Below are 25,270 nucleotides of genomic sequence, written 5' to 3'. Positions count from 1 at the left end.
CTGGCCTACAGAGCCGTTTGGGGAATCCATGCCCACCCAACCTTTTCAGTTCCAAAACTGGGCTGCACTCCTGGGCAAGTTTGATGAGGCCCTAAGCTACTAAAGGTAATGGAGCCCTTTATATGTCCAGCTGTCCTTTGTCAACAACAAATTGTTGCTGTTTTTTGTGTTCAATATATGTCAGGGGTCAGCAAACTTTTTCAGCAGGGGGCCGGTCCACTGTCCTTCAGACCTTGTGGGCGGCCAGACTATATTTCGGGTGGGAGGGGGGGGATGAATGAATTCCTATGCCCCACAAATAACCCAGAGATGCATTTTAAATAAAAGGGCACATTCTACTCTTGTAAAAACACGCCGATTCCTGGACCATCCGTGGGCCAGATTTAGAAGACGATTGGGCCGCATCTGGCCCCCGGGCCTTAGTTTGCCTACCCATGATATATGCTACAGTGGTACCTCGGGTTAAGTACTTAATTCTTTCCGGATGTCCGTTCTTAACCTGAAACTGTGCTTAACCTGAAGCACCACTTTAGCTAATGGAGCTTCCTGCTGCCGCTGCGCCGCCGCTGCACGATTTCTGTTCTCATCCTGAAGCAAAGTTCTTAACCTGAACCACTATTTCTGGGTTAGCGGAGTCTGTAACCTAAAGCGTATGTAACCTGAAGTGTATGTAACCCAAGGTACCACTGTATATGGTAATCTATGGACCGAATAGGCATCTAAAGCCATTTGTACATGTCGCCATGCAACTAGTCCATGCAGAATGTAGGCGCCCTATATATAGAAATGAGCAAACCAGTGATATTTTAGGGAGCAGGCTAGCAGGCGGGGCCCATTACTTACATCATAGGAGCCTACACAACACAAACCACTGTTGCTGTATGTAGGTTTTATTTTATTTGTTTTTTATCTTATATTTTGGAAATGTACATCCAGGTGTTTTTTCCCTTTAAATTTTTTTGTGGCCCCCACGAGAGTGGGGCCCTAAGCTATAGCTTGTTTAGCTTATACGTAAATCTGGCACTGCTTACAGGGATGTGGGGAATAGCACAATTCACAAAACTGAAAACATAGGCTTAAACATCAGAGGCAAGAAACATTAGAGCGACATTCATAGCCTCCTGAAATTAAGCCAGTTTCTAGGCTGGCCTCTGAAAATTAACACAGCCTGTCTGATTTCTAAGGAGAGTTACCTTCCATGGTCTGCTTCATCTTGATCTTCTCTTCTGAAATGTCATTGGTTTCAATCATCTGTAACAAACATTAAAACACACAAGAGTAAAATTTTCAGGTGTGCATTGGCTCCTGCGAATCAAATGGAGAATGAGCACAACTGGCCATTGTACACATTCCCCAGACATCAGAAGGATTGCGCACATATTAGGGAAAGGGAAAGGGAACCGTGTACACAGCCTGGCCAGAAGCACCTAGGACAGGCGCTGCCTTATACAGAGTCAGGCCACTGGTCCATCTAGCTCAGTGTGGTCTAAAGCTGAAACTAAGTGCTCTGTCACTGAATTACTGACCACCTACATAAAAAGCAAGACTCTAGTCCTCATGGTTCTGAACAGGAAGTGCCAGGGACTGAGCATAGGGCTTTTTGACATGAAACTAGGGCTCTTTCCCAAAGGTGGATCAGGGCTCCGATAAAGGCAGGACCTGAAAACAGCCATTGTTGACCCAAGAGGCAGAGCCATCTTCATAACAGCCTGGCAGTCGGCTGCCAAGCTATGCCATTTCCGTTTGTTTGCTTCCTTGCCTCCCCAGACGCCGACGCCGGCTTCTGTTCTGCCCCTGGACCCAGCAGAAACTCCTAGTCTTTATTAGAGTTCCCACCTTACTTTCTCATTCTGACTCTGCTCCTCCAAACCTAGCATTCTTTTAGAACTGGAAGCATACGACAATAAACATCCCTTTCCCCCTTGCATTAGGTTTCGTTTCATCTCGAAAAATAAAATCTTATTTTACGGTTTATTGCCGTTTATATTTTGAATTGGATATATACGGGGGCACTGAAATCTTTAAGTGCTTAGGGTCTCTAAAGGTTTTAATCTGGCCCTGCAAAGACAGGATGCGTAGACAGGATGTCCTACAACAGAGGGGAATGTTTGGAAATGTCTGCCACCTGAGGCTGTTGCCTCACTTTGCCTAACACTAGGGACGGCCCTGGTTTTGGAGAAAACATTACTGCCATCTTCAAACCCTCAGTCGTGTGCTAACATCTTTGTAAATGCACCCGGGAGTTTTAAAGACAATTAAAAAGTGGGGGGGTTGAGGGGGTGGAGGAAGGTGCTGGAAATCAGCTAGGCCAGTCAACGTACGTTGGTGTGCTGAGAAGGATGAAGCGCTTCTGTGGACTGCAGCTTGTTCTCCAGCACAAGGACTTTCTCCTGCAGCCTCTGGATCTCCTGCTTGTTCTGGGCTTCCGTCTTCTGCAGCGTCTCGTAGTCCAGCATCTTCTTCTCGGCCAGAGCGATCTGCTCTTTCAGGAAAGCGATGGCCTGCGCCTGATCCTCATAGTCGCCGTGAAGCTTCTCCAGCTCATGCGCTCGGAGATCCGCGTCTCGGCACTTGTCCTTCAGGTCCTGCAGCTCCAACAGGTGCTGGTTGGTCTTGGCCTCCAGCTGCTGCTTCCAGTTCTTGTCGCTCTCCTCCACCTCGTCCTTGGCTTCCTGCACCTTCAGCTTCAGGCCTTCCTTCTCCTTGATGTGGACGGCCGTCTCGATGTCGTGCTTGGCTTTCAAGTTCTCCAGCTCCAGCTGGTGCTCCATCTTGATGCTCTCCACCACAGCCTTCAGCTCCACTATCTCCTTGTGCTGACTGTCGGGGCCCGTGTTCAAGGTGGCCTTGAGGTCCTCCAGCGACTTCTGATGGTCGGACGCCAGCGTGTCCAGCTTGGACTTCCAGTTGTCCATGAGGCCCATGTTCTCGTTGGTGGCCTGCTGGACCTTCTGCTTGAGGTCCACGATTTCCTGCGAGTACTTTTCGTTCAGGGCCTTCAGCTTCTCGATTTCTTGCTGGTGCTTCTTCAGCGTCCTTTCGTACTTCTCCTTCAGCTGGCTGCTCTCTTTCAGGTGCTCCTTGTTGGCAGAAAGCAGCTGGTCGCGGAGGCGCAGGGCCTCTGTCTGCAAGCCGAGGCTGTGGTCCGGAGAATCCGGAGGAAGGGTGTCCTTCAAGCACTGCCTGAGTTCCTCCACCTCGCCTCGCGTTAAGGCCAGCTCCTCCTCCAGCTGGAGGATCCGCGACTTCTCGGCCACCGTAGTCAGCTGGAAGAGCGGACGATAAAATAAACGCACATATGCAAAGTCAGCCCTTGCATTTACATACTTGCCCATTTCTTTTGGGGTCTTTTCACACCGTGTATCATCATAATAATAATAATAATAGCCCAATATATTTTTAGGCGCAGGTGGGGGAATCTGTGGCCCTCCAGATGTTGCCGAGCATCAGTCCCAGCCAGCATGGTCAGTGCGGAGGATGATGAGTGTTGTAGTATGGCAACATCTGTGGAACATAGGCTCCCCCCGCCGTGCCTGTTTTAACTGGATGCCTGGTTGTGCCAGGCGAAAGAGGCTAATGCAAACTTCATTTAAAAAGTTGGGAATTTGGTGGCAAAACTGAGCTGGCTGCTGTATGAAAAGACTCTCAGCAGAGGGAAGGCAAACGTCTAAGTACATTGCTAATGCAAACAGAACCTTCCTTTTGAGGTATGATTTGGTTTTTTTTCCTTCTTTTTTTGCACCAGGGTAAGCATTCACCTCTCTCTCTCTCTCTCTCTCTCTCTCTCTCTCTCTCTCTCTCTCTCTCTCTCTCTCTCTCTCTCCTCCCTCCCTCCCTCCCTCCCTCCCTCCCTCCCTCCCTCTTTAAGAACCATGTCATTTTACAATAACAATAATACTTCTAGGTAAAGGATCCTTGCCACTAGTATTACACCGAAGACGCAAATTTAGGGATGGCTGTCAATAGCCTGGGAGAAGGAAAATGGGCTGGCTGACACCCGGAACAGGAGAGCTTGGCATGGCATCATTTTGTCCCGGGTCCCATGTGGCCTATTACCAGCTGTGAAATCCCCCATCACTGTGGCTGGCAGGGTGTGCATGTGTACATATGGAGGCAAGCCATGTATTGCCAAAAAACAAAAACAAACCCCAAAACAATGGGTGCCTAGGTGTGGATTAGGCTGGGCTTCCCTTCCTTGCTTATTTTTAATTTTCTCCATTAGAATGAATTTAAATTTAACAACAATTATATACTAGCTGGCTGTTTTAAAAAAAAAAAGCAACAGCAAAAGCAACCCTAAGCGGATTACAACAATACAGTGGAACCTCGGTTGTCAAACGTAATCCATTCCGGAAGGCCGTTCGACTTCTGAAATGTTCGACAACCGAGGCACAATGGGCGGTCAAAATCCACTGAAAACATGGAGAAACGCGTCTCGGAAGCCATTTGACTTCCAAGGTGCGTTTGAAAATGGAAGCATTCACTTCCGAGTTGTCGGCATTCAAAAGCTGAAACATTTGGCTTCCGAAGTGTTCGACAACCGAGGTTCCACTGTAATTTAAAAGAAAAAATTGCAGTTATTAATAAAAAGTGGTATAAAAAAATATTCCAAAGATGGTGTCTGCACAATGGCAGCCTTACAGACAGACAAAACACAGAGGACTTTTTAAAAAGATTCCTTCCACACCTGCAGTTGGAAGTGCTCACAGTTTTCCAACCTGGGTGCGACAGGCTCCTGAAAGCTCACACACACGCTCTCTCTCTCTCTCTCTCGCACACACACACGCACACACACACACACCTTGCCCCATCAATCAACCTCAGTCTTTCCCACCTGTCAAATGGGAACAGCGGTGACCCATTGCACAGCACATCAATGAAAACATCAGCATTCTGCCCCACCCCAACTTTGGTCCCTTGCTTCCTGGGGCCAAAGGAACCCCTTAACAACCAAACATGATCCAGGTAACATCGGAGTTGCTTCTGCTCATTGCTAAGTTAACTTTGTCCCCTCTATTGCCACATGGCTTACCCTGGTGTAAAAGGCTGAAGTGCCCTTTTTTTAAAAGAAAGAAAGAAACCAAGTCATGCCAAGTCGGTTAGAAGGAGCCATTAGCTGAGTTCGAGAAAAGAAGGAGTCAGGAAGGGTGCTTGATGTGAAGCGTGTTGCTGATCATGGTTAATGTTGAATGATGGGCTGGGAAGCAGCTGGCTAGCTTAATGCGGGGTACGGAAAGCAGCAGCATGTTTGGCTTGCGAGTCGTGGTGAAAAGAAATGGAAGGAAGGCGCTTTCAGAGGCAGGAAATCTCAAGGAACAGATCTCAAACCAACCCCACCAGATCCATGCATGGCTGCAAACACAGAATTGCAGAGTCGCTTAGAAGTCACCTATTCCGCCCCCTCTTCCCTCCTCGTCCCTTTTCCTTTTGTGTCGTAACAGGCAAGAGACTGCCTTGCCCTAGGTAAGCTGCTCTAGGGGCCTTTTCAGCAGAAGAGTGGGCTGCAGGTGCTTAAAATGAATAAATAAAAGCGCACAGGAAAGAAGCTAACTTGGAAAGACCTCCACACAGAAACTGAGAGTCACACAAATTTCAAACACCTCAGCAAGCTAGAGGATGGGGCAGAGAGGAAGCCTCAGAGAGGAGGCCAGAACTGGACCCAGGCGGACAGAGAACCAGAGACGCATGGCCTTCTTCAAGCACCCAGTGATACCCTGGCACCCAACACCACGTCCATTTTAACAGTTAAGCAAACGTGCGCCCAGTTTAATCTGCATTCCTAGATTTCGGACCCATCACTACAGGAATTTGGTTTCGATGCAGAATTCCTGGGGCCCTGAAGAGCTCTGCGATGATGAAAGGATGAATACAGATGGCCATTTATCAAGGAGCATGGATAATTAGTTGAGCTTCCAGCACGGCAGGGGGTTAGACTAGATGCATAGCTGTCAACTTACAGATTTGAAAATAAGGGACCAGCAGCCTCAAAAATAAAGGATCAGCAGCCAAAACAAGGGATTTTCCGAACACAGGTATGTTCAACTTCTGAGCCCCTCCGAGCCAGAGGCAGAAAACCCAGGCAGCAGCCAAATGAAGCCTCAAGCGGTGGTTCCCACAACGCAGCAACCCAGCAAAGGGGATGCAGCAAGGAAAACCACCGTCAGCTCTCTGCTGGGAAGCGCTGAGCAAGGGCGAGTCCCCAGGCAATGCGGCCGATTTGGTCGGCACAAGGCATGCAAGCTCCACCCCCCAGTTGTTCTTAGACTCCTCATTGGGTGAGCAACGCAGCCAAGCAACACAGTTGGCGCCTCCCTCCTCCCTGGCCGGCAGGGAGGGAGAGGAAACCCGGGAAATTTAAGGGACATCATCAATAAGGGACAGCAGAGGGACATGGCGCTGGGATAAGGGACTTTCCCGCCAAATAAGGGGCGGGTGACAGCTATGACTAGATGACCCTCGAGGCTCCCTTCCAACTCTACAATTCTATGATTCCATGGCAGAGCTGCTTGGGAAGCTGGTGGCCATGGCATTCCCAGTCTCGTTCCCACCCCTCTTTTTGGGTCGGTGAGGATATATGGAGAATCGTTTTTATAAACCCTTCTCCTCACTCCCCAGGTGGAATGAAGACAGGTGACAGCCTGTCAAGGAGGGTACAGACACACACACACTGCCAGGTAAATGGCCCCCTGTATTCGGCCAGCGATTGATTATCAATTGGTTAAATCAGATGGCAAATGGCGGTTTGCTCCAGTTCCGGTGGTTATCATGTTGCATGAGAAGCTGAAGGATAGAAAACCAAAAGGAAGGGTGTTTGCCTTTTACAGACACGGAGAAGGCAAAACTGCAAAATGCAACCCTCTGCAGGGCGTTAGAGAGAGCGGGTGGGGAAGGGGGCGAAGAGGAAGAGCGGAAATTGCAAATATAATGTAATAAATGAAATAATGAAAGCTGAAGACCAAAACAACAGAAACGAAAACTAAAGTGGGTTTTTTTTGGAGGGGGAGAAGGTTAAGGATTTGTTGGTATCAAAACAGATGCAAGCAATCTGATCCACAGGCATTGGGTTGCGTGGAGCAGGGCAGGATGAGACCGTTTTGCGGGGTGGGGAGCATTGGGGACAGATTACCCTAGAGTCCTCCAATCCTTTGAGAAGCTTTTCAGCCTGTGTCTTCTCAAACAGGAGGTTCTGCTCGAGCTCCCGTATTCGGGCATGCTCCAGCTGGGTCTGGGTCTGGTCGGGAGGAGAAAATAAAAGAAAGAACACAGAAGGAAAAGGGGGTAAAATAGAACAAAACAAAAAAAATTGGGAGAGGGAGAGAGAGAGTAGAAAACAGAGGAATAAATAAAGAGAACGGACAAGAGGAGAAGTGTAGCGTCGTTATCTTCTCCAGCAAACAGGGCAAAGGAAGGCAGTTCACAAACAGGAGAATAAAGAGAGCGTAAGATCCGAAAAGGCAGGGAAGTCTGCTCAGGCAAGAAGCAGCAAGTGGCGGCAACTGCCACGCAATTGAGAGACAGCTTCCGAGTCCACCCTCTGAACTGCGGCAGCACAAAAGTGTAGGCACCCCCCCCAAAAGTTAGCAATGTAAATGTAAAGACACCCATCTCCTGATCCGAGATGAGACAACCTATCACTGCAAAATGCTGCCCTAGGCAACCGCCCGTCTATTCTGTATATTTATCTCCAGGTGCTCATTCCTGAAGGTACCAAGCACAGAGGACCAGCTCTGTTCGCCCTGAATTGCTGGCAGCCCCAAATAATAATAATAATAATAATAATAATAATAATAATAATAATAATAATAATAAATTATACCCCGCCCATCTGGCTGGGTTTCCCCAGCCACTCTGGGCGGCTTCCAACAGAACACTAAAATACAACAACCTATTAAACATGAAAAGCTTCCCTAAACAGGGCTGCCTTCAGATGTCTTCTAAAAGTCTGGTAGTTGTTTTTCTCTTTGACATCTGGTGGGAGGGCGTTCCACAGGGCAGGTGCCACTACTGAGAAGGCCCTCTGCCTGGTTCCCTGTAACTTGGCTCCTTCAGGTGCCACTGCACATGCAAACAATTGTTTGCGATGAGAGCGTTTCGCCCCAAACCAGCCTCGTCCCAGACCCCTCAATACTGTCTCCATCCAAGAGTAGTTGAGACAAACCTGCCATTGCAGGGTTCCATTTGACCCAAGCCCTCTCTGTCCCCTTGCAGCAATTCTCCCTCAGAGCTTCACGCACAGAAGGAGTCAGCTTTTCGGAGAACCTGCCATTCTCAGCCTTGTGCTCCTCCTTCCAGGGACCAAAGTGCCCTGGATGAATCGTGTTCACTTCACCTTTTATTCCGAGTTTTGCTTTGGGAATGCTGCACAGTTCCAAAGCAGTTTCGCCCTTCTTTAATACACTTAGGAAGTGGAAAGCAGACGAACACCAAGCCAAAGTAGCATTTTCCAAACAGGATACACAAAGATGATGTAAATTCATAAATAAATGCATCCTGCTTTCCTCATTTCAAATTACCTCCACCCAAAAGTAGTTAGATTTTAATTAAGACTTCTTATTGTATGTCAGCATGTTTAATGCTGTTGACATTAAGCCTTTCTTTCCGCAGGTGATATCCAAGGTTTGTCAAACTCAGGGTAGTCCTATTGAAATCAATGTACTTAAGCTACTTAATTTCAGTCTATTTCGAGTGTGACTTAGTTTGATATCACCCTAACAGTGCAGATACACTTCCACTGCTCCTTCTCCCACTCAATGGGACAATACAGTTTTACTCCTAACCAAGATGCAGAACAAGACTTGTTTAAATAGCAGGCAAAACTGGAACAAAATTGGGAGAGGAGCAGGGCAGTGAGGGAGTACCCACCACAATCCAGAACTTAGAAACACTCATGATATGCTCTGCATTCAATGTGCTTTCCCCCCTCCCTTCCAGTGAAATAAATGCACTAAGTGCCCCTCGCCAGAGAATAAAGGCTCCAAAGAGATCAAAACTAAACAAAACTTGCCCCATGATTGACCCAAAGCACAAGCGAGCAATGTCAGCTCGGTGGCACGTCGTCCGAAAACGGTCCTTTGTGAAAGCCGTTCGGAAAACACACGTCCCAGCCCTGCACTTCGTCAGGCAGCAGCTAATCAATATAACTCTGTTTATTATTAAAACAAGGCTGGACCAGAAAGGCTGACAAAGGGAAGGAGAGAGATACCCAACGGTCACGGGCAACTCAGCTCATGCATTTTAAAAAGTGTGGGGCTGCCACAGATTACCTCCAAGTCTCCCTTCGTAATGGATTCTTCCTCAACGCGGAACTGCAAATCCTCCACCTTCCTGAGGTGGAAAAAAAGAAGACCATTAGCATGAAGGTTGTATTTTTGGGGTGTGATTAAAAAATGCTCTGAATCTCTCTTGCATCGTTACCAAATTTCTGAACTGCTTCCCGCTTGACCTCTCAACGAGATTTGCAATATAATGACATACATAAAGCAGATAGAGACATAAAAACAACTGCATAAAATAACACTGAATAACCTATGAATATAAAAACAGTTTAAAACAACAGCATCACATACACCAAATCAATTCAGATCGAGGACAGATGCCGCTTAGGTTTTAGAAAGCCTGTTGGTAGAGGATCCAAAAGAACAACAGAGAAAAGGGGCCTGTTTGATATGCAGTGGGGGGCTGGAGTTCCAAAGGACAGGTGCCAATCATGCTTGGAGGACTGAGTTTCTTTTGCCAGACAAATAAGTGAAAACCTGCATTTCCACCCTCCCGTTTCTGTCAGGTTTCTCTCAGAATCCCGCATTGCTAGTGCCATCGCTGGGGCTGTCAACACCAAATCCCTCTGTGTGTGTGAGCAAGCAAGGGGGCAGTGAGACACACAGTGTGTCTCACTGCCCCCTGCTCTATTATAGATACCTTTTCTCCTCTTCCAGCTGGTTGAGCAACTCCACTTTCTCCTTCTGCGACCTGTCCAGCATGGTTCGCGCTCTCTGCAAATTCCCTTCTGCTTCGGAGATGTACTAAGGAAAGGAAAAGAAAGGTCCCAAAACGGGCAACACACACACACAGGCAAGATATCACCGTTATATTTTTAAATATGGAAAGCACAATGCTGGTGGTCAACAAAAGAGGTTTAAAGACTGTCTCAAGGCAAATCTAAAAAAAATGTAGTATAAACAGCAACAACTGGGAAACACTTGCTTGCAAGAGCTTCAATTGGAGAACAGCCATGACCAAAGGTGTCATGGGCTTTGAAGAGACTCAAACTCAGGACACAAGGTTGAAGAGGTTGAAGAGGAACGTTTTTGCCTGGCGCCTAAAGGTGTATAATGAAGGCAGCAGACGAATCTCCCTGGGGAGAGCATTCCACAAATGGGGAGCCACTGCAGAAAAGGCCCTGTTCTTGTGTTGCCACCCTCTGGACCTCTTATGGAGGAGGCACATGAAGAAGGGCCTCAGAAGATAATCCCAGGATCTGGGTAGGTTCATATGGGGAGAAACAGTCCTTGGGGTATTTGTTTTAATTATTAAATTTGATCCCTGGAATCTCAAGGTAGGGCAGAAAGAGATAAATCAATGGTCTGATTCAGTATAAGTTCGCTTCCTTATACCACACAGATCAACAAAAAGCACTTCATTCCCTGCTTGTGATTTTCTCATCCCTCTCTGCCAGCTCAGAGGTGGCCCAGGCAAGTCCCTTACCTGCTCGTGTTGTGCTTTCAAGATGCTGATCTCCTTCTCCACCTCGCAGATGCGGCTGGTTGCCTTGGCAACCTCGGCTCGCTCCAGGTCTCGCTCCGCCAGCAGCTGCTCGATGTGTTGCTGCTTCTCCTTCAGGGCCTCCTGCAGGGCTGTCGTGCCGGAGATCTTTCGGGCATAGCGAGAAGAAGTTTCTGTCAGCTGCAAGGGGAGGAGGAGGAAGGTTGGAAAAGCTCAGATGAGAAACACGACAGGTCTATTATTCGGTCCATCAGCTTTGCAACAAACCCAACATTCAAACACAGGCCCCGTTCACACCATAGATTAAAGCACTATGATTCCTCTTTTAACATGGCTTCCCTCCCTCTGCCCCCAAAATATAGTTCATGGCTAAAGGTAAAGGTAAAGGGGACCCCTGACCGTTAGGTCCAGTCATGGCCGATTCTGGGGTTGAGGGCTCATCTCGCTTTATTGGCCGAGGGAGCCGGCGTACAGCTTCCGGGTCATGTGGCCAGCATGACTAATCTGCTTCTGGCAAACCAGAGCAGCACACAGAAATGGCGTTTACCTTCCCGCTGGAGTGGTACCTATTTATCTACTTGCACTTTGACGTGCTTTCGAACTGCTAGGTTGGCAGGAGCACGGACCGACCAACGGGAGCTCACCCCATGACGGGGATTTGAACCGCCGACCTTCTGATCGGCAAGCCCTAGGCTCTGTGGTTTAACACCCCTATTCCCTTCATGGAGAATACAAGAGCCTGCAAAAAACCTATTTGCCAGCAGAGAAAGTGGAACAAGTCTGCATTGCAATAGTAATATTTAGCACCAAGTTGTTGCATTTAGACCACATCCACAGGGCAACTTTGAAGCATCATTTGACAGTCATGGCTCCCCACAAATAATCCTCGGAACTGCAGTTTGTTGCTCGGTGCTGAGAGTTGTTAGGACGTCCCTGTTCCCCTCACAGAGCTATAATTCTCAGAGGGAAGAGGGACTGATGGTTAAGCTGCTCCGGGGGGAAATAAATAGGTCTTTCTCTGACATTGACAAGACTGTGGGCCACAGGCAAGCTTCACAAAAAAGTATATACCCACCCACCCTCCGCTCTGAAGCAGCCCTCCCCAAGCCCTCCAGAGGACGCTGGACTATGATTTAGTCAGTGTGGAGTAGTGGTTAAAGTGTTGCACTAGGACCTGGGAGACCAGGGTTCAAATCCCCACTCAGCCATGAAGCTCACTGGGTGACCTCAGGCCAGCTACCTACCTCACAGGTCTGTTGTGGGGATTAACTGAGGACAGGGAGAAGAACCATGTACGTCACCTTGAGTTCCTGAGGGGAAAAAGGTGGGGTATAAATGGACACCCTCGGGAGGTTGTGAGCTCTCCTTTTTAAGCAGAGGTTGGATGGCTATCTTTCATGGATGCTTTGATATCCCTGCATTGCGGGGGGTTGGACTAGATGACACTTGGGGGACCCTTTCAACTCTATGAATGTATGAAATGCAAAAGGGCGGCAACCATTTTCCACGGGAAGAGCATGTTGGGATACTGCCAGGGAGACAAAGTCCATCATGGCCCCCACGTCGCCTTTGGACGTCCATCGATCTCCCGTAGACACGCAGTATCAGCAATTAGCGGCACGAGCTCCAGAAGTAGCTTGCCACATTCCTGGGCTGATGCATGCTCTATCAGCAGATAATGCACAGCGAAAGATGCACAGCAGGAGAGCATATTTACAAGTTTATTCAGCGTTGGTCAGAACAAAGAAAAAACATGACTGCCTGCTTCGGTCTGCTCAGGCACACAGAGAGAGAAACGAAAGCAATAGAAAACATAAACATCCTGTGAACAGGAAATACGCAGACTCTGTGACTCACAAAGCCTGCTCCCTTTTAAGGTGGAACGGAAATATCCTAACAGCATAAGCCCACCCCGCCCTTGTTCTGCCATCTTCCAGGTCTAAAATGACTCACGCGTCGGCGGTCGCACATCAGTTAGATGTGCGCAAAATGGCCGCCGCCTGTAAATAAATCCATCTCTCTTTCTTAAAAGAGGGGTTGATTGTTCAGCCACTCTGGGAACTGCAGCTCTATTGGGGGGGGGGGCATGTTTCCTAACAATTCTCAGCACCGTTAACAAACTACACTTCCCAGCATTCCTTGGAGGAGGAAGCCATGCCTGTTTACAGTGGGATCAGAGTGCCTTAAAGTTATAGTGTGTGGATGTGGCCCAAGCCTTCATTCCCGAACGGAAGCAGCTCCTTACCAGCCCGCTCCGGCTGGGTCTTCCCCCGACGGAGGAGGCCACCGAACTGACGGAGCTGATGGAGGAGCTGCTGGGGCTGTGGGTCAAGGCCGAGACGCCCATGGCCATTCGCTTGCTCTTCTTGGCTTTGGCCGGGCTGGTGGATGGGAAGCCGATGCGGATGACTTTGTGGATGGGAGCAAAGAGGCCAAACTTGGGCGGGCACTGGAAATACCTGGAGTTGAAAAGAAAGGCAGAGGTTACGTTCCTGCCCCATGCTTCCGGATCCCCTACTTGGGATCCCAAAACACAGTCGGTGCTGTGGTCATTTTTGTCCTGATAGGCTTTCCCAGCTGTATAAATGGATCTTTGCCATGAGCACCTATCTTGTATTGCCCTCATTGTTTAATAATAAATAATAATAATAATATCATTTATTATATTTGTATATCACCTCTCATCCGTAGATCCCAGGGCATCTTTGTCATCATTTATTATTATCATTAATTAAATTTGTATACCACCCATCATCCATAGATGCCATGGCGGCTCACAGCGTAAAATTACAGTATAAAAAGCAAAACATCCTATAATAAAAATAAGAACAAAAACAAACCAAGAATGCCCCTTCCCTCAACACATTTAAAAGGGCATCAGATGTCAATCAGCCAAAGGCCTGGCTGAAGAGGAACGCTTTTGCATGGTGCCTAAATTTTGAAGGCACCAGGCGAACTTCTCTGGGGAGAGTATTCCACAAACAGGGAGCCACAACAGAGAAGGCCTGTTCTCGTGTTGCCACCCTCTCGTGGAAGAGGCACACAAAGAAGGGCCTCAAAGGTTTGCTGTTTTTGTGTTTTCAATTATCTGTTGCGCATGTTGCCTTGAGATAGTTGTTCAGAAGGCAATTAATAAATTGATGGTGATGGTGATGATAATAATAATAGACTTTCAACAATGGCTAGGAAAAATGAGAAGTCTACAACCTCAAAAAAGGGGGAATGGGAGAGGAAGAGGGGGAAACCTTGCTCAGCTGCCAGTTCTTAAAACTCTCCTTATAATACATAGCCCTGGTTATACAGATCCCAACTGACTAGGAAAACAAGCCCACCCAAGAAAAATGAACATACACACACCACCAAAAAAATATCAGATGTGGCAGCAGAGCAGATGACAGCGTCTGGGCCAAGAGGGCAGGGCTATTCCTTTTCTCAGGCAGCTCAGCTGACTAAATAAGCTGTTAGTGATGTATCACTGAAAAGGCAAGTGAAGATCTCTGCAGGCACGCCAAACATCTCACCCAGATGTGAGCAGCTGTTCCAGAGCGCCGCCTCAAAATCTGCACAAAAGCAGCTGGCAGCTGCCCCAAATTCTCTGCCTGTGGGAGGCAGAGGTGGGGAATTGCAGAGCTGAGAGCTGAATGGGTGTCCTTTGCAAGCAGCTGTTTATGGTTGCCATTTCCAAGCGACTTTGGATGCCTCTCGGCTAAAGCATCTCCTTCGGCTGGTTGCCAGGGAGACGGATCTGCAGAGGTGTCAGAAGATCAGGAAACCTCCAGGCATCTCTGTTTGCCCTGGGCCTCTCCCCATAAGTGTCCGGTCTGAGAGTGGCTTGATACACCTGATTCACGACTGAGGTGGTCCAGGCTAACCACTTCATAAAACCTTTGGCACATACAGTGGCGTAGCGTGGGGGGTGCAGGGGGGGCCGGGCGCACCGGGCGCAACATCTGGGGGTAAGGGTTAGGGGGCGCAAATCCACGGGTTAGGGGTGCAAATTACTTGCCTTGCCCCGGGTGTTGACAACCCACGCTACGCCACTGGACACATAGAAACCTAGACCATCATGGTAGGTCAGAAGTGCGCAGAATGTTTTTAATTCACTTCTCTATCCCCTTGGTTGCAATATATGTATGTGAGGTTTATTGTCTGTTTGGTTGTAAGTCACTTTAGGTTTCCCTGGGTGATTAAAGTGACTAACAAATTCAGCAAATAATAATTTATATGTGAGAAGGATTTCTAAAATGTGTATCTTTTAGTTTGCAGAAACATTCCGGGCTAATCCTCACTTACCTTTCTTCTGCTTTTTCCAGGCACAATTTGCACTTAAAAGCTCTGTGTCCAAGCACATACCGTATTTTTCCATGTATAGGACGCCTCCATGTATAAGGCGACCCCTGTTTTTTGAGCGCAAGATTAATAAATAAACAATTGCAACATTCCGTGTATAAGACGACCCCCGATTTTAAACTTTAAAAAATTTGGGGGGAAATATAGTCTTATACACAGAAAAATACAGTACTTTTTTGCCCTGAAGCTTTCCCTGCAACAGCGATCACCGGGAAACATAGATTGACGTTGGCTTTGATTGGGCGCTAAGGAGCGGGTTTTCACAGGAAAAGCTCTGGGGCAAAAGAACAACCCTGCACACACGGACACTGCTCACCCAGGCTGTGGTGCCCCCCCTACCTTGTTCCAGCAACAGCTCCATCGTTCTTCCCCAAAGGTTCGTCCAGCTCCACTCCACACCACTCCCCTTTGGCAAAATCCGTCTCCCCCACATATCGCACGACGCCAGTTTTTGTTCCGCCAACCTGAAAAATCATATGGGGGGAAGAGGAACCAAACAAAACATTTTACAAAGTTTTTTTTTTTTTAAGACATATACAGAAAGGGGAAAAAGATTAAGATAGAATGCAAAGGTAACTTGGGGTCAGAATAAGAAGCTTATTCCAAAGCAATTCTGAGATGCTTCACTGATTTTGACACTAATTTGCTTGGTTTTCAAATTGCAAAAAAACAAACAAAAACAAACCAACTCTGGCAGAATATTAGCCCTGGCCACTGTTACCAGAGAACAAGAGGGAAACAGAACTTTGCAGTTTATAGTATCTAATTTCACCTTTGCATTTGCTCACATTAACAAAACATTCTAACAGACTGGTCAAGATAATCGCATCTAACCAAGTGTGTCGTTTTCCTCTCCATTGATTTTCGACTTTACAATATATAGGCACCACCCAAAAAGATCATGAGACAATGATATCTGAACCACGTTGGGAGATGAAAGTGTTTTATCTGAGCTTTTTAAAAAAAAGTTATGAGATCTAAGGAATCAAGCATTCATCCCAATTTGCTCACATAAAGCTTATGAGGATATTAGACAAGCGCTAGGTACACCCCAGCAGCTTGAAATGCAGTAAAGTTGTTTCTCACACCACCCCAGATGCATTTCAAGATGCATTTTCACATTGCTGTACAAGATGGGGTGGGGATTTCTTCACCTGGTGAGCATTACTGACTTGTTCCCCCATCTGTAATTCCCGTCTCCAAATCCCATCTGGGCATGTGCAACTGTTGCCTCAATTGTCCACACCTCAGCTTAACTGCAAGGGATGCAGGTGGCGCTGTGGGTTAAACCACAGAGCCTAGGACTTGCTGATCAGAAGGTTGGTGGTTTGAATCCCTGTGACAGGGTGAGCTCCCGTTGCTCGGTTCCTGCTCCTGCCAACCTAGCAGTTCGAAAGCACGTCAAAGTGCAAGTAGATAAATAGGTACCACTCCAGCGGGAAAGTAAACGCCGTTTCTGTGTGCTGCTCTGGTTCGCCAGAAGCGGCTTAGTCATGCTGGCCACATGACTCGGAAGCTGTACACCGGCTCCCTCGGCCAATAAAGCAAGATGAGCGCCGCAACCCCAGAGTCGGTCACGACTGGACCTAATGGTCAGGGATCCCTTTACCTTTACAGCTTAACCGCAGCTTCTGTTTTTAATCAGATGGAAGCTGGATCGAAGGAAAACGCACCACAGAGGGGCATTTCTCCAGAAACTACAGGATGAATTTGGATCGTGGCTAACATCATGTCCGCTTGGCTTCAAACACTGGTGGAGGGAATGCGCTGGAGTAAAAAGTCATGTGTGCACAGCTGGTGTCTTTATGAAACGTTCGTTTTGATTGCCTGTGGGGAGGTTATACGTCTCCCCATTAATCCTTCGTTCATTCTACATTTTTCAGTGTATTTCCCCATCACTTTCCTAACTGCAAAAGTCATGCAGAATAATGGGAACTGGTGTTTGTTAAACTGCAGTGCTTTGAGGTCAGCGCCCTTAACAGACTCCAGTCCCCAAGATTCTCTGGGGGGGAAGTTGTGACAATTAAAGCGATATAAGCACTTTGAATGTATGGTGTGGATTTGACCTCAGGCATCAGATTCCAGGGGGCAGTGGGTCCCCCACTGGCCCATCTGTTGGTGGACAGGGCTACACTATCAGTCCTGGCCTCTCTAAAGTAGGCTGTGGCCTGACTATCAGGCTACGCACGCACTCTAGATTTAAAGCACATTCAAAACACACAAACCCTCACAAAAGTTTATGGGTTACCGTGAACTGTGACTCTGGGAGGGGTCTACAGTGCTCGTAATTCTTTGAGGGGGGCGGGAATGTGCTTCCTCTGTGCTTTCAAGTTGTAATGTGTATGTAGCCTGAATGTGAAAAGCAGCTTTATGAGAAACATAGGAAAGCTGAGTTTTTTGCTACTCCATCTTCCAGCACAACCATCAAATTGATTTCGTTTAAAAAACAAACAAACAAACAAACAAATCTATCCAAGTACATTTCAAAACTCCATGTCTATTACTGATGGGGGTTTTTAATTGTCCCACTGCTCAACAATATATATACAATGCTACCTCGGGTTACAAACACTACAGGTTATAGACTCCGCTAACCCAGAAGTAGTACCTTGGGTTAAGAACTTTACCTCAGGATGAGAACAAAAATCGTGTGGTGGCAGCGTGGCGGCAGCAGGAGGTCCCATTAGCTAAAGTGGTACCTCAGGTTAAGAACAGTTTCAGCTTAAGAACGGACCTCCAGAATGAATTAAGTTCGTAACCAAAGACGTTCAACTCCCAAGGCGTTTGGGAGATGAGGTACGACTGTGTGTGTGTGTGTGTGTGTGTGTGTGTATAGATGTATATATAGATGTGTGTGTGTGTATATATATATATATATATATATATATATATATATATATATGGATCCCAGGGTGGCAGTTGCTCCCCTCAAGCTAACAACCTAAAAAGGTATGGCAGGAAAGGAAAACTGATTGGGAGGGAGAAAGAAATAGGCAAGCTCAGATGCACGTTCTTAGTTGCAAGTTTCTCTAATGTCCATTTGGGATGTAAACGTTCCAGGAGAGGAGGTTAGTCTCTCAAGCTGCATTTATCTTCCACACAAGCAGCACAACAGACCTGTCCGGAGTGGCAGCTTCCCTGCCCTGCAGGCACTCTCAAGCAGACAGCTAAACCAATAATGATGGCTTTAGGCCACTAATTCCATGGCCCCACTAGAACCCGGCTGCAGATGCCATTTAGCCACAGGGTGCAAACCCAGGAATGAGAGCGTAGCAGCAAACACAGACAAACAAACAGATGAACACCATCTGACCAGTAAGCAGATTTATTCATCTCCATCATTTCTGCAAATGCTGCTCAAATAAATGTGTATAGGGATGGGGAGGGGCCCTTCGTTTGATTTAAAAGCCACTGACAAGTTTGATCCCTCTGCTAGTAGGACGGGCTCGCTGAATGCAAGGTATTTGCTGACTGCAATGGGGTGGGAGAATCCTGAGTGTATGGAAGTCATGGCCTTCAAGTGAGGAGGTTTCATTTCAAGGGCAGAGAGACTGAGAGAGACACTTTCTCAAATGATTTGCAAGCTGCTAGACTATATTGCTAAAGTCCCGTTGTCTGAAGACAAACAAGTCTACCAAATTGCTGAAGCTAAGCAGGTCTCAGCCCGGATTGGGGAACCATCTGGGTGCATGAGAGGCAGTGTGGTGCAGTGGTTAAGTGTGTCAGACTAGGACAGGGGTCAGCAAACTTTTTTCAGCAGGGGGCCGGTCTACTGTCCCTCAGACCTTGTGGGGGGCCAGACTATTTTTTTTTTTGGGGGGTGAACGAATTCCTATGCCCCACAAATAACCCAGAGATGCATTTTAAATAAAAGGACACATTTTACTCATGTAAAAACAAGCTTATTCCTGGACTGTCCACAGGCTGGATTTAGAAGGTGATTGGGCCAAATCCGGCCCCCGGGCCTTAGTTTGCCTACCCATGGACTAGGACTTAAGAGACCAGGGTTCAAATCCCCACTCAGTCATGAGGCTCACCAGGTGACTCTGTGTCAGTCACCGCCACTCAGCCTAACCTACCTCACAGGGATGTTGTAGGGCATTAAATGAGGAGGGGGAGAGGCCATGCGTGGGATACAAATGCAATAAATATAAAATAAAGTAGAAGTCTGTCACCTGAGGGTTCCATGATGAAAGGGAGGAAACAAGTGAAGATAAACATCTGAAAACAAGCCTTAAGACCTGCTGGTTACTAGCTAGGACATGTTGGCTCAGGGCTCAGAAGAAACTATTTGACAGCTCAAACGCAGACGGGGGAGGAGTAAAAAACCTGAGTTTTGAAGCTGGCTAGAAGAAGTGGATCAGGATAGCGAGGGCGGATCGAAACACTGCACATTTAAATCAGGATGAATTCAGGCCAAATTGCTCACTGCCGTGTAACTGCCCCAGAAACAAATCAGAACAAATGCCCAGTGAAGAACCAGCTTTGTGTGAGGCTCCCGACCCAAAAGACAACAACAGCAACTCTCACTTGAAAGTAAGGAGAATATCTTTATTCAGGTGAATAGCTCTACAGACTCAGGACCCAGTGGTCAGGGATGATGGGAATTGTAGTCCCAAAACATCTGGAGGGCCAAGGTTGCCTATGCCTGTTCTAAACACAGCCTGGCCAAGTTTTTTCCCTTCTAGAACTTAATTACATTCTGCAAAGCAGGGTGAAGCCTTCCCAAGATGTCAACACACAGAGAGAGAAAGAAAAAAGCCCACAGCTGAACGAGAGGCAGCACAGAAGAAAGGAATTCCAAGTGTGCCTCTTGAGCAGCAATGGGAAAATAATCCCTTTTGGAAGCCAAAGGGAGAAGGGAAACCTTGAATTACCGTGTCTCGTAATTGCAAGGCTGTCACTGCTCCAAGACCGCCCACATTTTCCTCCCAGACAAGAGCCACTTAGAAGTACACAAACTGGGTGGGATGTACTGCAAGGACAGCATGCTGGGTATAGTAGATGCCCTGGTTCAGAGGCAGAGCATCTTGGCACGCCAAAAGCTCCCAGGTACATCTCCAATGGCACCTCCAAGCAGGAAATGTCCCCTGCCTGAAATCCTGGACAGCCCCTGCCAGTCAGGGATAGTAGATCACAGACAGACCAACGGCCCAGCTTCCCACGGTTGCACAAAGAAGTCAACGGGGGCGAAGGAAGTCAAACCTCGTAACCTAATAATAAATAACAATAATAATAATAATTTTTATACCCCGCCCATTTGGGCGGCTTCCAACAAAACACTAAAATACAGTAACCTATTAAACATTAAAAGCTTCCCTAAGCAGGGCTGCCTTCAGATGTCTTCTAAAAGCTTGGTAGTTATTTTTCTCTTTGACATCTGGTGGGAGGCCGTTCCACAGGGCGGGTGCCACTACTGCGAAGGCCCTCTGCCTGGTTTTGCCATTGAGGCTCAATCCTCAAGAACCAAGTGTCAGTGTTCCCCTGAGCATGTACAGAGCAGCCTCCTCTCACAGAGATGCTTCAACAACAACTGTTATAGTTACGATTTAGGGCTCGCTTGGTTTCTGACCCCTGCCCATGGTAATTCAAACCCTGGTTTTGCCTTTTGGAGATGCCTTGTCAACTATGCGTTGGTCAGAATTGCTGGAAGATTGAACGCTGCGGCTGGACTGTTGGTGGAGACGATTGCCAGCATGTAATTCTGGTGCACAGGGTGCCCAGATACTACAGGGCCTGGTTCAAGGTTCTGGCATTAACTGACAAGGCCCTGAGCAACTTGGATCCAGTATGCCTTGGGCGTTGCCTGATCTTTGTACACCTGCCCCATCACTGAGGTCTTCAGGGGAGTAACTGTTAGTGGTTGCCCCACGGCTTGGATGCATGGCTCATTAGTTGGCTAGAGAGTGTGGTGTTCATAACACCATGTTTGCAGGTTCGATCCCAACATGCAACACAGTTGGAGGGAGTGATAGGAAAATCATCACCCTTGGCACCCCAAAGCCTACGAAAGTGACTAACGTTGGCACAGGGGTTTGGCTGCCTGAGATGCAATACTTTCCGACGTCTCACAGACAATAGGCCTTCAGATGATCTATAATTATACTCATTCTAAGGTCACCAAGAGTCTAATTTAGGAGTTCCTTTCTCCCTCTTGTGGTTGCCATTTTCGCTACAAACTCAACATTGGGGATTTCCTGAAGTTAAAAGTGTTGCAAAGGAAAAGAGATATGTGTGGATACACATGACGTCGCTACAGCAAAGTACTGCCAAGAGAAGTCCACCTCAAATCTCTATAGACATGCAGGGGTCAGCAAACCCTTTTTCAGCAGGGGGCTGGTCCACTGGCCCTCAGACCTTGTGGGGGACTGGACTATATTTTGGGGAAAAATAATGAATGAATTCCTATGCCCCACAAATAACACAGAGATGCATTTTAAAGAAAAGCACACATTCTACTCATGTAAAAACACACTGTTTCCTGGACCATCCACAGGATGGATTTAGAAGGCAATTGGGCCGGATCCGGCCCACGGGCCTTAGTTTGCCTACCCATTCACCAGAGTCTGCAATTCAGGTGTTGCCACAGTGGTGCCAGGGGGCACACATTTTCCAGCATTTTCCTAGGTGCCCTTCCTACTCCCCTCTCACCCAAAATTAGGCTTGAAAATTAGGGTTGCCAGGCCTCCAGGTCTAACCTGAAGTCTCCATGTTTGCCTGGCCACTTCCAGGGGGGAGTTGGGGGGCTGGAATCTCCCTCTGGAGTGTCCCTGTTCAGGGTTTGAGCCCGCTGCAAACATTTTGCTGCAAACATCTGGTGCAAGCCCAGCGAAAGAGACAAGGGCAGCCAGCTCTCTGCAAACTAAACCCCAGAAAAAAGTGTTGTCGTCCTTCCCCCCCCCCCCAGTGTGTAACCTTGGCTGTCATCTCCTTTTCCAGCTAAATACTAATGGCTCTGAAACACTATGCAGCATCGAAACCCACAAGCATTGCCTCTGCAGTAGAGAGTGAATGCACTCAGCCCATCTGCAAGAGAAACCCCAAACCTGAACTCAGAGAGAGCCAAGAAGGCAATTATGAGCTCCCTCTCTCACACACACACTTAATGGGGGGGAAACTCTATGCAAAGAGGCTTCTGAACAGTAGCCACAAAGAAAGATAAGAATCGCCAAAAAGCAAAGTAGTTCCTTCTCATCCAGCCCCAGATTAAAATAATTATTTTATAGCCAAATCCTCCCTCTGGCTCTTCAACAGCATGAACGATCGACTTACATTTCTGTTGCACCAGGGAAATGGACATCGTTCTGCCTTCCTGCCTGTTTCACAAATATATGCATCTTTCTGCACACTTTCCCCTATGAGGAATGTTCCCTGTTAGATAGATAGCAAGTGTGTGTGTGTGTGTGTGTCTAAAATCAATAAAAAGGCTCTGGTTGCCTCACCTCAAAAAGGACATGGAAGAGTTGGAAAAACTTCAGAAAAGGCCAACCCAAATGTTTGTGCATAGCCAGAGATTGGTCCCCCTTCTAATTGTACAATTGTACTGGCTGTCTCTCTAATTTTGCATTATGCCTCTCTCACCCCTAACAGACCCTCAAAAGCAGCTACTTTGTCCCCCAGGACTCTCTCAAATCTCAAAATGTGCCCTCCGGCCAGAAAAGGTTGGCAACCACTGGCTGCAAGCTCTGTAGGAAAGGGATCTATCTACTTTTGTGCTCAGCAAACATGTTCATGCACATTGGTTGGAGCTTTATAAAATTGAAATTAAATATTTGATGGTCCACAGAGTTTTTGGTTTGTTTGTTTTTGAAGTCTGGGTTCTTTTTAAAAGCTACTCTAGAGAAAAGGCCCTCTTTTGCCATATCCATCCCCAGCAGAAAGCCCGGAAGACAGACATGTGGCCTAAATAAAGACTGGCGCAGGGGGGAGACAGTCGTAACATTTGAACTTCCCCTGCAGTTTTCAAATTGTGTCTCCAGAAACATTCTTCCCCTCGCCTGTTTCCAATTTACTGCAATCCCTTTCCCTTCCACCCTCTCCTGCTCTCAACTCCAGAGCAAAAGAGGTCTCTTGTTCTCTCGGGGCTGGTTCAGATTGAGATCCATTCTTGCATTTTTAATCTTGTATTACCTATTTGTTCATTTATTACATTTGCATCCCATTCTTCCTCCCAAAGTCGCCCAAGGCACCAAACATCAGAATAGTAAAACGGTAGGCTTTGCCAGTTCAGAAGCAACCCAGACCCTCAGATTTCACAGCCCAAACCTGAGACCTGGGGGGTGGAGGGGGGGCGGTACTTGGTGATGTCACATACCTGCCACCATGTTGAATCCCAAAACCGGGACGTTCATCTTCCCAGCTCTGCAACCATATGAGTCATGTGACCCACATGAGATCTCAGCCCCCCCCCAAAGCACTTTTTCAGGGCGAGTTCTTGGTGTGAAATCATTGCGCCCAAAATGGCCGCCGTGCTCTCGCACAAAAAATGGGATGTCTCGGTTTTTCCGGGACACTTGCGGGGTATGGTGCTACAGGGGGGAGCCTAGAGAAGGAAGTTGATTGGAAGAGGAGCATAGATGAGGTAGCCACAAACGCCTAAATATGTCTGTACGGTGCAGCCAGCTCCAGTCAGACTGCAGCTTTTACGTTGCATGCACAATCTTCTCTCTCTATCTATCTATCTATCTATCTATCTATATATATATATATATATATATATTTAAGGCCCTCTCACCCATCTGAGGATGCAAGCCCCCCCCCCCCCGCAAGAGGCAAGGCAAACTCAGAGGCTTCTGGTTAAACCTACGCTCTAAAGCAGTAGAATTTAAATGAGAGAGAAAAACCCTATTTAAAGCATTTAGAAAACATCTCAAAATATTCAGAGCACTGGCTCCCAAACTCCTCTCTCCCCCACAGACCACTTTAAAATTCCTGATTTTCCTGGCGGACGACATAATGATTTTTCTGCCTGTTGCAGAAACTGAAATGCACTGTGTTAGATGCTATATGATTTTCAATTCTGTTTACATTGCTGCTTTTATTTCTTATACGGTACTTTACCATATTGCAATAGAAATTAAAATGGCAATACGATATAAGAAATAAAAGAAGAAAAATGCAGTTTAAAACCATATTTAATGAAGACCTCCTGAACGTAAACTCATTCCACAGACCACAAAGGGAACCCCCGATTCAGAACATCTCAAAAGCAATCACATAGCCCCACAGTTATTAATTTCCCAGTTGCTATGGATTGCTATCGGGTTCAGCAACTTCCATTTACAGCAAAGTTTATAAGCCAGGCAATGACATCCCTCTGCCACCAGCATCTGGTATTCACAGGTACACTGCGTCCAGATATGGAGGTTCTACTTGCCAATGACAGCTGAGAGGTGGGGATGTGGATAAGTCAGCCTCCCCCAACCTGGTGCCCTCCAGAGATTGTGGACCATCAATCCCCACCAGAACAGCCAGTGAGTGTCTGGGTGTGAATTGTGGTCCAAAATACCTCAAAGGCACCTGGCTGGGATACATGAAGCTGATGGAAGTTGTGGGTTTGTTTTTGTTTTTTTTTTAAAAAAACAATTATTCTGTTCCCTTAGCAGACAAATATAGAATTACTGTTATTTTTTATTTTACAGTAGTACCTCGGGTTACAGATGCTTCAGGTTACAGACTCCGCTAACCCAGAAATAGTACCTCAGGTTAAGAACTTTACTTCAGGATGAGAACAGTTATCTCACGGTGGCAGCGGGAGGCCCCATTAGCTAAAGTGGTACCTCGGGTTAAGAACAGTTTCAGGTTAAGAATGGACCTCCAGAACGAATTAAGTTCTTAACCTGAGGTACCACTGTATTTTTATTAGATTTTCAGGGTGGTTCACAAGATAAAACACAAAGTAAACGCACAAATAAATAGTTTAAAAAGAAGCGACCAAACAACAACCCTTCTTCCTACAAACACATTTAAAAGGCTGTAGAATATGAATCAGCCCAAGGCTTGGTTGAAGAGGAACATTTTTGCCTGGCACCTAAAGATGTTTAAGGAAGGCACCCTGGGGAGAGCATTCCACAGATGGGGAGCCACTGCAAAAAAGGCTCTTGCCGTCTTCTGGACTTCTTATAGAAGCGGCGGCAAAGAAGAGGCTCAGACCGCAAGGTCTGGGTTGGTTTATATAGGGAGAGACATTCCTTGGGGTTAT

The 25,270-nt window shown here is 47.2% G+C and overlaps 1 protein-coding gene and 1 long non-coding RNA gene across 5 annotated transcripts in view; both read right to left on the bottom strand.

Annotated features, from left to right (window-relative positions):
• Positions 1-25,270, bottom strand: part of CLIP2 (CAP-Gly domain containing linker protein 2) — a 72,978-nt gene that overhangs the window by 11,262 nt on the left and 36,446 nt on the right. For 3 of the 4 annotated variants that reach the window (XR_014163235.1, XM_081890252.1, XM_081890253.1), the window contains exons 4-11: positions 15,409-15,533; positions 12,965-13,178; positions 10,702-10,899; positions 9,916-10,019; positions 9,264-9,324; positions 7,127-7,231; positions 2,322-3,266; positions 1,194-1,251 (exon numbers count right to left, since the gene is read on the bottom strand). Coding sequence is in view for 3 of the 4 variants with exons in the window: in XM_081890252.1 (XP_081746378.1) it covers positions 1,194-1,251; positions 2,322-3,266; positions 7,127-7,231; positions 9,264-9,324; positions 9,916-10,019; positions 10,702-10,899; positions 12,965-13,178; positions 15,409-15,533 (1,810 nt within the window). In the remaining variant the exon portion in view is untranslated. The remainder of the gene's footprint in view (positions 1-1,193; positions 1,252-2,321; positions 3,267-7,126; positions 7,232-9,263; positions 9,325-9,915; positions 10,020-10,701; positions 10,900-12,964; positions 13,179-15,408; positions 15,534-25,270) is intronic. The other variant, XM_081890254.1, reaches the window with a different exon arrangement.
• LOC309358059 overlaps positions 1-25,270 on the bottom strand; it is a 60,524-nt gene that overhangs the window by 16,649 nt on the left and 18,605 nt on the right. The gene's annotated exons all lie outside the window — the stretch shown is intronic.

The sequence above is a fragment of the Podarcis melisellensis genome, assembly GCF_964234715.1.
Source record: "Podarcis melisellensis genome assembly, chromosome: 15".
Taxonomy (NCBI): domain Eukaryota; kingdom Metazoa; phylum Chordata; class Lepidosauria; order Squamata; family Lacertidae; genus Podarcis; species Podarcis melisellensis.
The sequence above is the reverse complement of the archived record's forward strand: the minus strand, read 5'-3'. Positions and strand labels throughout refer to the sequence as shown.